Source organism: Trachymyrmex septentrionalis, unplaced genomic scaffold (genome assembly GCF_001594115.1).
Source record: "Trachymyrmex septentrionalis isolate Tsep2-gDNA-1 unplaced genomic scaffold, Tsep1.0 scaffold38, whole genome shotgun sequence".
Taxonomy (NCBI): Eukaryota; Metazoa; Arthropoda; class Insecta; order Hymenoptera; family Formicidae; genus Trachymyrmex; species Trachymyrmex septentrionalis.
The window spans coordinates 230,411-243,476 of NW_017305547.1; the positions used below are offsets into that span (position 1 = coordinate 230,411).

General features: G+C 32.7%; 3 protein-coding genes across 3 annotated transcripts in view; 1 reads left to right on the forward strand and 2 right to left on the reverse strand.

Moving 5' to 3' along the window:
* The window catches only part of LOC108750906, a 14,071-nt gene extending 10,226 nt beyond the window's left edge, over positions 1 to 3,845 (reverse strand). The window contains exons 1-3 of the mRNA XM_018490767.1: positions 3,373 to 3,845; positions 1,447 to 1,702; positions 53 to 675 (exon numbers count right to left, since the gene is read on the reverse strand). Coding sequence (XP_018346269.1) covers positions 53 to 675; positions 1,447 to 1,702; positions 3,373 to 3,608 — 1,115 coding nt within the window. The 5' untranslated portion in view covers positions 3,609 to 3,845. The remainder of the gene's footprint in view (positions 1 to 52; positions 676 to 1,446; positions 1,703 to 3,372) is intronic.
* LOC108750905 (major royal jelly protein 1) lies at positions 1,647 to 7,141 on the forward strand. Its single transcript, XM_018490765.1, has 4 exons — positions 1,647 to 1,725; positions 5,187 to 5,720; positions 6,192 to 6,606; positions 6,870 to 7,141. The coding sequence occupies exons 2-4, from the start codon at positions 5,229 to 5,231 to the stop codon at positions 7,094 to 7,096; spliced, it is 1,134 nt and encodes a 377-aa protein (XP_018346267.1). The 5' UTR covers positions 1,647 to 1,725; positions 5,187 to 5,228; the 3' UTR covers positions 7,097 to 7,141.
* A 2,230-nt stretch (positions 7,142 to 9,371) lies between these two features.
* LOC108750880 lies at positions 9,372 to 11,911 on the reverse strand. Its single transcript, XM_018490710.1, has 6 exons — positions 11,745 to 11,911; positions 11,067 to 11,337; positions 10,252 to 10,387; positions 9,985 to 10,169; positions 9,634 to 9,777; positions 9,372 to 9,566 (listed from the first exon to the last, which is right to left on the reverse strand). The coding sequence occupies exons 1-6, from the start codon at positions 11,909 to 11,911 to the stop codon at positions 9,372 to 9,374; spliced, it is 1,098 nt and encodes a 365-aa protein (XP_018346212.1).
* Between the last annotated feature and the right edge of the window lie 1,155 nt (positions 11,912 to 13,066).

Sequence of the window (13,066 nt, forward strand, 5' to 3'; positions counted from 1 at the left end):
TCTATTCATTCTCCTCGATCTATTCACAATCGGAGAGAACGTCTCGCTCTACATCAGGATCAACGCATGATTGGCTCCACAGCCGACGGTACCCTGCATGTAATCCGGGAAGTTGCTCTCGAGAACGCGCATCTGCCCCCTCCTGTAATCGGGTACGATGTGAGTAGGCAGAGAGCCTTCGTAGCTGTTATCGTAGACGGGCTGGAAGTTGGCGGCTACGAAGGGTGTGATGCTGTCCCATCTGTAGACCTCGCCGTTGCCGACGTAGCGGAAGAAGACAGCGCTACCGTTGTCTGTGCCCAGAATGACTATCTTCTGCGGTTTCACTCCAAGATCTTGTATCCTGCCTTGGGCATTGCCACTTCGGAGATGATCCGTTCGGATGCTGAACACGCGGCTGCTGCCCAAGTACGTAAAGAGCAGGCAGGTACTACCGTCGTTGTGGCGCACCAGAGCGAGATAGAGTACGTCTCGGCGGTCGCAGTTCAGAGTCACCGCTTGAGGAAGTACGACGCGGTATCCACGACCAGAGGTCACGTCGTACACCAGGATCGCTCGCGAGGCTGCGTCGGACACGTAGATGAAGACGCGGCCGTCTGGATTGTAGTCCGCGACGACGTACTGAAGTCGGGACGCGGAATTCGTCAGCCCGGACAGATCGATTGTTTTCAGGACCTGAAAGAAAGGGATCCGTTGCGTTATCTTGGCGTACAATGTTACATAATCGAAGAATTAATTTAATTTTTAAGAGAAGAAAGAAAATTTGAGAAATATAATATCCTAATATCAATTAATAATATCAATGTTATAATTTCATACTTAATAATATAATTATATAATATATGATATATTACATTTATATTTTGTTGAGTGAAAATTAAAATCTTGATATTTTATGTTACTGTTGATGTTGACTTGGGTATTGTTTTTTTCTATTGTTAAAAATAATTTAAAATCGAGAAGATCGATAAAATATCGTGCTAGAAAAAATGTCATATTCTCTTTGGTAAATTTAAGTAAATAATTTGCAATTTAATTGGTATCACAATCGCACGATATGAGAAATAGCTTTTTAATCGAGAATTATGCATGGCTTATTTGTTAGAGAAAACGATTAAAAAAAATTCTCTCTTGCATAATCTCTTGCGGAAAAAAAGAAAAGCGATATAGATTAATAACATAAACGCGTACGCAAACGGCGTGAATAATACAAAATTATATTACAAACGAAATAATTTTTCTATTTCTTTATCAAAAAATAAATGGGCGCTTTAAATAATGCAAACAAATATTTAATGCATTTAAAGCATTTTTGTGCTTTTATAATAAAAAAAAAAAAAGTAGAAAGATTCTAAAAATATCTCTTTTACGTAAAATCAAATTTTCTGTAAGAAGAGAATAAGACGCGCCCTTCTACACGCGAGTTTTAGAAATGAATTGTCTCACCTTGCCAGTTTTTATATTCAGGGCGACAACCTTCGGTGGGCATTTGCGCTCCGGTTGTTCAAGAGAGTTTATGATACCAGTGTCCAGTACCCACAGGACTTCCTGGGGATCCAAAAAGAGGTCTACGACATTTTGTAGAGCCGAGCATGTACCTTCTTCCTGGAGTGACCAACAAGGGAAGGCCCAGAGGGAGGCCTGGCAGTTCTTATCTTTCAAGGAGACTCTCGCTAAGGTCACTGGCACACCAGGCTTGTATCTGGAGAAACATTTCGAATAAACGTTAGTTATATTCCTTAATTCTAAGACATTAATCGATTCTCGCATTCTTATCTCATATTATTATCAGAAAATATTAAACATAAGATTCTTACGGCAATCTCATATTTAGAAAAAAACATTCAAGTTCGATGTTCTGCTAATCTTCTTTCTTAGAATTATATTATTTTATCAGTACGCACAAATTGTCATAAATAAAAATTATTTATTTCACGAAATAAATATATAAATTGCCAAGCGGAATTGCGTGGTAATTTATATATTTATTTCGTGAAATAAATAATTTTTGGATATTTTACATTTTACAGTCAATTTGTTATGTTTGATACATAAAAAATAAATTGTAAAGTGTGTGCCTTAAATTTGTTTGTTAATCAGCAGTAATTATACAAATAACACTACTTACTGATATTGATCATTAACCCGCTAATATCGCGTGTTAACCCCGTAAAATCGCCGACAATCAGTAAGATTAATGATCGTGCACGCATAATGGAAAGGAAGTATAATGAAGATATCGCGATTAAACGCTTTTATCGTTGAGCGAAGCGCATTTCATTGCGTTTATAGCAGTAAATGCTAAACGCCCTTTGTGAAATGAGGCAGATACAATCGCCGATCAATAATGTCGCAACATTACTACATACATGTGTGGACATTCTCATTACACGATTTATAACCATGACAAGGTCTGCAACAGTATGTCTTTCGATTGCCATGTCAGAAAAAAAACCCCATTATTTTCTGAACGGGTAATCCCCGTAGATATCTCGGTAAGATGATTTCATTTTTCCGCGTTGGAACTGCGATCACGATCGCGTCTTGCAATCTCAGTTCACTTCCAACTCGTGCCTCGTTAATTTCTGCTAAGACTGATATTGCAATGTATCGATCGCTACTGACGTAACACGCGATTTGCAAATAGCGTTCTTTTCTTCTGCGATTTCTCTCCTTTTAAATGATCGGTATACTTGCCAAAGAATGCGGTTGCCCTTTTACCCTGAATTTTGTTGCAATTGGAGAGGATCAATCTCGTTTACGAATCGAAAGTACAAATGAAATCGGATACTTCTTTATAGAAAATTTTTCACAAAGGAATATTTTTAACCTTGCGATAATTTATACAAATAATACGAACGACATGGTACTTTTTTGTAAGACTCTTTTGCAATAGACTTTTTCCCTGTATTAAATACGTTTATATTTAAAATAAATTTCGAATAGCGCGAGAATTATTTCTTCCATGTTTTTCGAAAGTCTATATTTTGTTGGAAACGTCAATATTAATCTGCAAGACTATAAATCGTTGTCAAGATAAATTTTTTGCTAATAAAGATAACGTTTTACAATCTTTTTTTTCAAAGAACGACTCAATAAAACTTCAGACATATTTTGACGTACGCACATTATATACAAATCTGAACAGAAGAGTGCATTACGGATATAATTTATATTATATACATATATTGCAATATAAAAAATGTATTTCTACTCCCTAATCTTCTTTAAGATAATCTCCTTATATTTTTAAATAAAAGATTAATAAAAAACATATAAAAATATTCAAAATTTGCAAAAAAATATTAAATGTTCTATCGCAGATTATTGTAACTGATTATTATAAGCTTATATAAATTGTGTATCTCATACCTAGGTAAAGCAAGGATGGCATCATCCTTGTAGATCGCAACTCTGGTGGCGAGGATATTCTTCGAGATGTAACGACCACTGTTCTTGAATATGCTCTTCGTGGCCACGCAAGGCCATTCAAAGGTACCACCGGTCCACAGAATGTTCTTGTCGCATTTTTTTTCGATAATAGGCTCGTCAGCACCAACGACAGCGACGACGGCGACGACGAACGTCACCGCTCGTGCGAAAAGCATCCTTATTTTTTGCGAGTTTCCCCCTTCGAATATCCGATCGCCTCGACCGCGTCTCTTTTGCCGATCGAATCAAATCGTAAACTGTAAAACCCTCCGGATTACGCCAATTTTATAATCCTGTCACATCGGGACGAGATATTACGTAACATCTTTGTTTAAAAAATATTTAGTCGCGATGCGCGGCGAGCCGACATGAACACGTTCATTAAAGCAGTTCCGCACAAATTGCTATTTAATGTTGATCGAAAATACCAAACGCTTAATTCTATAAATACGTACAATGAATTGATTATAAATAAAAGGCATAATAAGTTGATTAAGGTTGTGTAATGAGTTAATTGACGATGAATTATTTCTTTTAATACTTAATTACTTTGGAACACCAGAATATTCTCTTTCTTCGTTAAGTGAAAATAATGAAAATAAAAAAATTCGAATAATGTCAAAGAGGAGTTTCACATTATAAGTGTTATAATTATAAAAATACAGAAATACAAAAAGAAAATACTGAGAAAATAAATTCACTAATGTTTATTTACAGATATAAAAGAATATAAAAGATATGAAAAATTTCTAGTCTTCTTCTTCACATTTCTTTATACTTTTAATTCGAAAATAATAGTACAAGTAACATGTAGAATAATTTTATTCAAACAAATGAAATAAATAAAATAAATAATATATGTAAAAAGTTTAATTATAAGCAAAGTACAAGTACGGAATATAATTTTATTTATATTAATTCCTATAATTACAAAAAGTTACAAAATAAGTTTAAAAATAGATAAGAATAAAGAAAACAATAAATTAAACGATTGTATTAGATAATTGTATGACTAATGTTCGTTTAGGAGCGGAAGTGTAATAAATTATTAATAAAACAAAAGAGATAATTTCCTTATGCATTGTATTTCCTGGTTTACTGCATTTTGATGTATGCTGCTTTTTGTGTCTTCCTGAACTCGTCGTTATTTATAAATAACATTAAAAAATGCACATCACGAAATATTTCCTCTTTACGAATTCGTCAAACTTGAGCAAGAAAGCCGTTGCAAAATATTGGGTAGAAGGAAACAGTAATATACGATAAAAATGTAAACGATTTCAGTTGATTCACAATCGACGTATATATAAGTATAAAGCTGTATAAATGATTCACATATTCAAAAATTTTCGCCCCTGATTGTACGGGAAATCTTGTAAGTTTTTATATCTGTTTCGTCGCACATCTAATAACTACTTTATATTGTTACTTCGCTTAGAGAGCTAACTTTGTCTACTTCTTCAGTACTTATCTCTTTAAATATTACATATATATATGTATCAATATTTACTATATATAACTTACTCTTTTAACATTTTAAAAATTTCGTGTAAATTTAAATTCGTATAATTGAAGAACAAATGTATTCTACGTATTTATTTATTTAAATTTATATCAAATTTATAATTTTTATTGATTTCATTAACTTTAGTATCTTTATCTTTTGGCTTGGAAATTTTCAGAAGTTTACATCTATAGGATATTGTTTCCACTGTAATTTAACAATTAAATTGTTATGTGTGTTGTGTTTCTAGAACACCGGGACATTATTTCAAGTTACAAAAAACGAGCGCAGGATGAGAATCCCGACGAGCGCTCTGTGCCTGATAATTCTGGCGAGTGGGTTATCGTCAGTGGTATGCGACAAGCAATTGTTGCCGGAGCTGTCGTTCGTCCTATCAGGCCGCAGCTTGGAATGGCCAAGCGAGGACACGAAGAACATCTACGAGACGAGCGGACGTTACATTGCCAGAAATGTTATTGCTACGAGAGCGCAGATTTACAAGGACGATGCGATCGTAGCGATGCCACGTTACAAGCCGGGTGTGCCGTTCACTCTGGGTGTCATGTCGTTGAAGAAGAAGGATTGCACCCCGAAGGTGATAGCATTCCCCTGCTGGGCGATCCAAGAAGAGGGCAACTGCAAAGCCCTACAGAGCGTAGTAGACATAGCTCTGGACATCCAAGAGATCTTGTGGGTATTGGACGTTGGTATCGTAAATACTTTGGAGCAACCGGTGCGCAGGTGTCCTCCCAAAGTCGTCGGAATTGATGTAAAATCCGGCAAGGTACGAGAAATTAATGATTAATAACACTGAAATACTCAGATAAGACAGAGAGTTTATAAAATTCACGTATTATAATTTTATAATTATACAACAATTTATTATTGTTTTTAATTAAAAAAAAGCTATCAAAAAGCTATCGTGTCTTTGAGATGTCTTGATTTTAAATAACTTTGTTTGTTAATAAAAAAAAAAAAAACATAAGGATATATATTCAATGAAAAAAAAAAATTTTCTAACATAAACAAATAAATTAAATTAAATTAATTAATTAATTAATTAATTTTAGGCCTTGATATGAAAGATAGAAAAACCTTTTTAGATATAAATTATATAACTCTGACTTTAATAATTTCTTTTTTACCACAAATATTTTACATCAGTGTGTTTCATTAAAATTCATGATATATATTGGAGTAGAAATATATTGGTGTGGGAATAAAATGATTCATATTGAGACGTGGTGTCCCGCAGGTTGTGAAAGTGATCGATTTGAGTCACTTGGTGAACGAGTTGTCTCGTTTGCAATATCTGACGATCGACTACGCGGACGACGGCCAGGTATACGTGTACGTGACCGACGCAGCCTCTAGATCCATTATCGTTTACAATGTCACCGCGGATAAAGGATTCCGAGTGATCCTTCCGAATGCAGTTACCACCGGTGTCCAACGGAGAGACGTTCTCTACTCAACGCTGGTGAAAAAGAGCTGCGGTACGCCAGTGCTGTATTTCACTTACCTAGGATCCAACAGGCTCTTCGCGATCAAGGCTGAGAGCCTGAGACGTGGTCTCTCTCAAGGATCAGTTATAGATATTGGACCGAAGCAAAACAAGATCGTTCTCCTCGGAAACGACAATGGCTGCGCCCTTTTCTTCAGAAATAAGGGTAAGTTGGTATTCTCTGTTTAATCTGACGCATTCATCAATCCTTTTACAGTGCCGTAGATTCTTCTTTTCGTAAAGCGTAAATTAAATATAAGAAAATAATTGAACAGTCATAGATCTTCTCTGTGTTTCTCGAAATGAAAAAAAAGTTTGCGCGGCAGAGTAGTTTTATAGTTTAAAAAATAATTTGCGACAATTGCTATCAATGTAAATTGCAACAATTCTTTAGCGTCTAATTAAGAAGAATAATTTATTTATTTTTAGGCGAAACCGATGTCTACATGTGGAACACCGAGACACCCTTCGTACCGGAGAATTTCCTCCTAGTACAGAATGGCAACGATTGCCGATTGCCAACTCAAGTGGTTCCTTCCAACAAGAGATTGATGTGGACAATCGAGAGCAACTTCCAGGATTATATACAGAACACCGTGAGCAGCTCGGGTGCTTCCGTGGGAATTCATCCCCTGGTCAAGTCTTGCGACGACTAAAAATCATTCGTTAAAAATTACAGAGCAACCATTCATTATATAATTCGATGTCCCATAAGCAAAGGAGTTGAAATTAGTATCTAAAAAAAATACTTCGTATTTTGATGCATCAGATACATGAAAATAATGTCTATAGAGTGGCAATGGAAGACACGACGATTAGCGTAAGGTACATTTTTCCATTATTTACGGTATCGAAATGAAGTCAATTGATTTTAGTTCCAACTTCTTAAATCGAAAAAAATAATCAAATTTTTTCGCGGTAAAAAGATGATTACTGAAATATATGACGTTTCGCTTAAGGCTGTGTTCCAATATACTGTCAGTACTGAAAATCTCTAGTATATGTTAGAGATTCTACACGGAGAGAATTTTTTTTTAATTTATCCTGAAAATATGGTAGTTATGGTACAATATTTTTAACATGCACTTCAGTAAAATTAATCAAACTTATTTTATATTTTATTATAGTTTTATTAATGAATGAGAGAAATTTACATAAAATTCTTCGAAATACAATGTCGTTTCAGAACTATCATATTTTCAGGGTAAATTCTAAAAAAAAATTCTCTCCGTGTACATATATCAGAGCTACCAGCGATTTTGTCAAAATCCTGTAGAGAGAAAGATATATATCATTTCTCTCTGTACATATACTATCGGACTATCTCACTCTAACTTATACTATGTGTCTCACTTTATAATCTCAATTAAAGTTAGAAGATGGTATCCAGTCCGTTCTTATTTTAAAACCGTCTTAAGGAATGTTTTAAGATGCTAGTACAGCTTTTTGATAGTTTATGACATCTTAAGACTGTACTTAAGACAGTCTTAAATATAAGAATCGACTATAAATACCGTCCCTAGAGTGAAACAATATAAGTTAAAGTGAGATAGGATGTATATATGTTACAAAGTCCGTAAGTAGGCGATGTCGACATTGCCCGAGTAAAGCTCTAAATATATCAAAGTAGCGCAATCCTTTTATCTGAGCCGAAATGCCGACAACCTTCCTATTAGCTGTTTCGACCGCTATTTTCGATCTAGTTGTCTGTACTCCAATAAGCATTTAGTATTATTGGTATATGGTATGATTAGTAAGTCGAAAATGGAAGATCTTTGCGCTACTTGGTATATCTAGAGCTTTATGCCCGAGTTGCCTGCTATATAATGTCAGCATTGCGGGCAATGTCAACTCTGCCTACTTGCGGACTTTGCCCGTAATATATATATATGGAGAAATTATATATATTTTTCTCCCTCGTAGAATTTTGACAAAATCGCTCGTGGCCAAATTCTGTTATAGATCTCTAGTATGCGTAAAATAAACTATAGATTTTCAGTACTGATAGTGTATAGTGTATACAGGAACATGATCTAATTGTAAGTTAAAAAAAAAAGATAAGAAGAGATTAAGATCTACTTTGTCGCTGATCTAGTCACGTAACCGGCACATCTTGTGCCTTGATCCTCGTAGGTAGTAAGTTTAATTTGCGAATGTTACATCGATTAATGAAAGCGCTGAAACATTCTTTTAAGTCGCATAGATAATTAGCAAATTGACAATGTTTGGTATAGTTAATGTAACCGTGACCGAGATAGAGGATTCATATACTATGTAAAATCCTGTATTTGGACGAGTTGACCAGTGTAAAAATTACTTGTCGATGTTTAAATCGATGCCAGCATATAGCTGCCAGTTTCAAGACAAATTATCAAAAGCTTGTAATTATTCACCTGTTCAACGATCGAAAAAAGTGATTTATTGATGAAATATGTATAATTAATCGTAACACCTGTAATTGTTAAGTCAAACCAAACTACTAATAAATGCCAGCTTATATAAATACGTATACCAATTTAGACCTATACCAATTTATGTATATGTAAAACTAGTCCATTTTTGATAAAGCGTCTTAAAACTACCGGACGTAATTTCTCTTCATTACCCGAATTCTTTATTGCCAGTTTGTAATGGAGCTGTCTTGAATCACAAAATAAAGTCCCATTTTTAAGTAATTAATTAAAAATAAAAATCTTACGACAAATTAATCTTTAGAAGAAACTAAATAATGAAGAGTAAAAGTTCTTTAGTAGAATTTTAATATAAATATTGATTGGAAATATGCGATGAATAATGAACAATGAAATATTATAATAATGACATTCACAAGAAAAAATTATTCTTAAATCAATCAAAGAATTAAGATAAGCGTAACTCTTTGAAAAATTTTCTATCGCATTTTATAAAAGTTAAAAATATATATAATAATAGTTATTGCATCGCAAAATAGTACTTTTGAATTTTAATTGTTCTAGATTTAAGTGTCGAATTGCTCAAAGTATTCTTTTTCGTTGCACCGGGACATTTCGAATTTACCAGACCCCATACGTTTCTTCGCGCATCCATTATATAATCGGTTATGCATGGGACGTCATCGTTTTGTACCAGAACCGAATGACTCTGCGCCTGAAAGGACAGATCAATCAATTATTCACAATGTGGCTTTTAGAGGGGATTGAATTAAATAATTTACGTTCAAAGGAAGCTTAGTGTTCCATCGCACGCTGGCTCTCTCTGATGTCATAAAATAGTGTAGGCCGTCTTTTAAATCGCAGAACAATCCTATGGAAGAACCTAATTTCTTCCCAAGCCAAGTCACTGTTACATTTTGTGTTTCCTGAAGTAATATAATGCGGTTTAAAAAGTAACCAAGATTATCTTGAAGATTATCTTCGAAAATGCAGATAACGGAGTAATCGCATCCATCTGTATTTTTATTTCTTTGAAATTTATATAAAAAATTGCCGATTTATTGCAGATATCACTCAATTGTATTGTCAATCAAAGCAAATAATATCAAAAAGTAACTTGGCTTAATACGTACGTGTGAAGATATTCGTAATAATTTATCTGTACTAATCCTTTCCAGATTGATGCTAAATAGATCATGCGAATTATGTCCTGTCATATATAAAATTGAATTAATCCGAGAGACAGCAAGGTCGATGAATTGCGCACGAGGAATTTCGGGTTCATGTAACATTCTTAATTTCCACCACTTGCGTAATCCTGAAATTCGTATCGCAATTGACATAAAAAGAGAATAATTTTGTAGCGCCGTATAAATCTTCTTCGAATGTATGTAAATTACCTGAACTATAAATAATGATCGTTTCGTCACCGGCATCTGCGATATAACCACGAAATCCCCATTGATCTTCAAACGGATCAACTACGAGAGACTTTAAATGTTTTACTGACACTTTAGTTAACTCAGTGGATGACACCTTTAAAAATTTTTAAGTAAGTGAAATTAATTAATATTTATTTTTTTGGAAATAAAATCTAGTTTGAGCAAGATTAAATTACAGCAAAATTTTGTTATTTTTATAAATCGCTCTTTGATTTGTTCCAGGTAGCAATCTGACGTTATTTGTCATCATTTTAATTTCAAAAGGACGATAAATAACGTCAGTTCACTACTGAGGGAAAATTTTAAATTAGAATCGTAGCTCTCTAAAAATATATATTGTACAATATATGTATATTAAAATAGAATAAAATACAACAAAGAAGTAAATAGAATTTTATACAAAAATTATATCAATTTAAAAAATACGAATTTGTTTAATCTTAAAATTTTGTTTCACACGGTTATATGAGTCAGATTTTTTTATATATATCCGGTTACATATTTTTAGAACTTTGTTAAAAATACAAAAAATAGTGTTAAAAATATATAAATATTTCTAGACAAATTTTTTTCCGTAAAAACTGTTAAACATTGTGTACAGTAGATAGTAAAATAAAAATTTAATTCTACTTATTAAATTACGAAATATAAACGTTAAATTCAAACAAGAAGAAATTTTTAAGAGAGTGCTAATTTTCGAAATTTTCATTTCACACACTTAATTAACGTAAATAATTCTAAGATTAAGAGAAACCATATAGTTTAGTAGATACCAATCGGTCGTTTCGTTTCAAGTCGTAAATGATAATTCGGGGCCAACGATCATATCCGTCGGGTGCATCTAGAACCCATAATCGTCCTCGAGCATCCACGTCTAATCCAGTTACGGATACGAGAGTTTCATAATCCCGCTTTGATGCTCTGCTTTTAGGGAACAGCTTTGAAGAGATTACTGCATTTGCAATGTTTAACGACAAATTAATTTCAGGCCAAGAAACTTCCACCAGAGTTGGTTTCCATTCTTCTTGCTTTTCATTTGTTAATCTAATATATACAAATTGCATGACAGTAATAATATAAATCTTTATTTATTAAAAGAAAAAACAAATTTTTTTAACTTCGTTCCAAATAAATTTACATTACAGTAAATCGTATTTATCAACGTTGTATATATATTGTGTGTTTTACAACTAATTATATTATATTGTGTGTTTATGAATCATAACTGATTACCATAATAAGAAATCAAACGAAAGGATAATAAATTCATTTTTTACAAATAAAAGAAATATAAAATTATGAATTTTTTTTTCAACGGTTTGAGAATATTGAAAAATCAATATTAATATTATTATAAAATTATTTTAAAATTGATAAATTATTACATACTTGATATTGCATATTGTATGACACGGATTGCGGATTCTTACTCACAGTTTATTATCTTATACCTGGGAATTGCCAGAAAAGCGCGATTTTTCCACACAGCGAATCTCCATATTAGAACATTATCAGATATGTTCAGCGATGTTAAATTCCAGGAGTGTGAGACATGACTTAAAAGCAGACAAAAAACACTAACTCGAAGACTAAAGCGAGTCTTTTCTGAATTAATCATAATGAAAATGACGATAGAGAAACGGATACGACACAACTTTGATCGAGTGAACGATAGCGCTTTCGTTGAAACGCATCGTCAGCGAGGAATTGTTGATTGCTGACAATGACTTTTTAATCGTATCCAATTAAAAGTAACCCGCTCGAAAATCTTCGCTAATTGACAAATATCTAACACTTTTTATATTCATTTTATTTGCAGCTACAGTAGTAGAAGCGTAGTTAAATAAAAAAAATTGTATTAAAGTTAATTAATAAATTAATACACAGCTTTAAAGGTTATATTGAAGCTTTGATCTTGGCTTTAAGCCTTGTTGTTCTTAAACCAAATTTATGTTTAATAAAGAGTATATGCCAGAAGTTGATAAGAAAATATATAAATAATATTGCACGCAGTTATGGAGATCTTTAATAATTAATTTATCTTGGTGGAATTACATTATGCAATTGCGAACATCAAAATATCTATTAAATCAATTAATGTTTGCTATTAATAGTTATACGTTACATAAAAATTTTACTAATTAATTATTTATCATCAAAAAAGTTAATAATAATTATAAACTTTAAGTGGAGATATAAACGAAAATAATAATCAGAGGATAAATCGAATGTAATAAAAAAAGAGTAACAGAAGTATAAATGGATTGTAGAAAATAAAAATTGGGGCAACAAAACGTAAAAAAAGTGTAAGCGTCTCCTTTACATTTGTTATCGTCCCAATTTCCTCCAGAAGCTTCTTTATGTTGATTTATGTTTCTGTCATATTTTTCTTATATCTGACTTATGTTCCAATTTTTATTTTCGCCAGTGAAGCAGAACATCACAATAAATAACTAAAACGTGAAAGTGACGTTAAAATGATTGTAAATGATTGAAAAGTGACTTTTAGTAATCACTTAGGAGCTATTTTGTCATTATTTTGCTGTCATGTCGAATGACTTGTGTTCTGCTTGAGTAAAAGATATACTATATATATATATATTAGTAGATATGTATATGTAGAAGAGGTCATTTACGTCTCTGACAAGAGACGATGAACTTGAGAGAGATAAGTTTTAAATCAAACTTTGCATGTTTAAGGAGTCTGTAGCTCTATTAAATATATTATATATATGTATATTATATGTATATTATATATATATATATATATATA

What these genes read in the sequence shown, in the direction of transcription:
- LOC108750880 (XM_018490710.1), bottom strand. Translation starts at nt 11,911, where the DNA reads ATGATTAATTCAGAAAAGACTCGCTTTAGTCTTCGAGTTAGTGTTTTT. An exon ending in GATCATTATTTATAGTTCAG is followed by an intron (nt 10,170 to 10,251) that starts GTAATTTACATA and finishes TACGAATTTCAG; the next exon opens with GATTACGCAAGTGGTGGAAA. An exon ending in ACACTAAGCTTCCTTTGAAC is followed by an intron (nt 9,567 to 9,633) that starts GTAAATTATTTA and finishes CTGTCCTTTCAG; the next exon opens with GCGCAGAGTCATTCGGTTCT.
- LOC108750905 (XM_018490765.1), top strand. Translation starts at nt 5,229, where the DNA reads ATGAGAATCCCGACGAGCGCTCTGTGCCTGATAATTCTGGCGAGTGGG. An exon ending in TTGATGTAAAATCCGGCAAG is followed by an intron (nt 5,721 to 6,191) that starts GTACGAGAAATT and finishes GGTGTCCCGCAG; the next exon opens with GTTGTGAAAGTGATCGATTT. An exon ending in CCTTTTCTTCAGAAATAAGG is followed by an intron (nt 6,607 to 6,869) that starts GTAAGTTGGTAT and finishes ATTTATTTTTAG; the next exon opens with GCGAAACCGATGTCTACATG.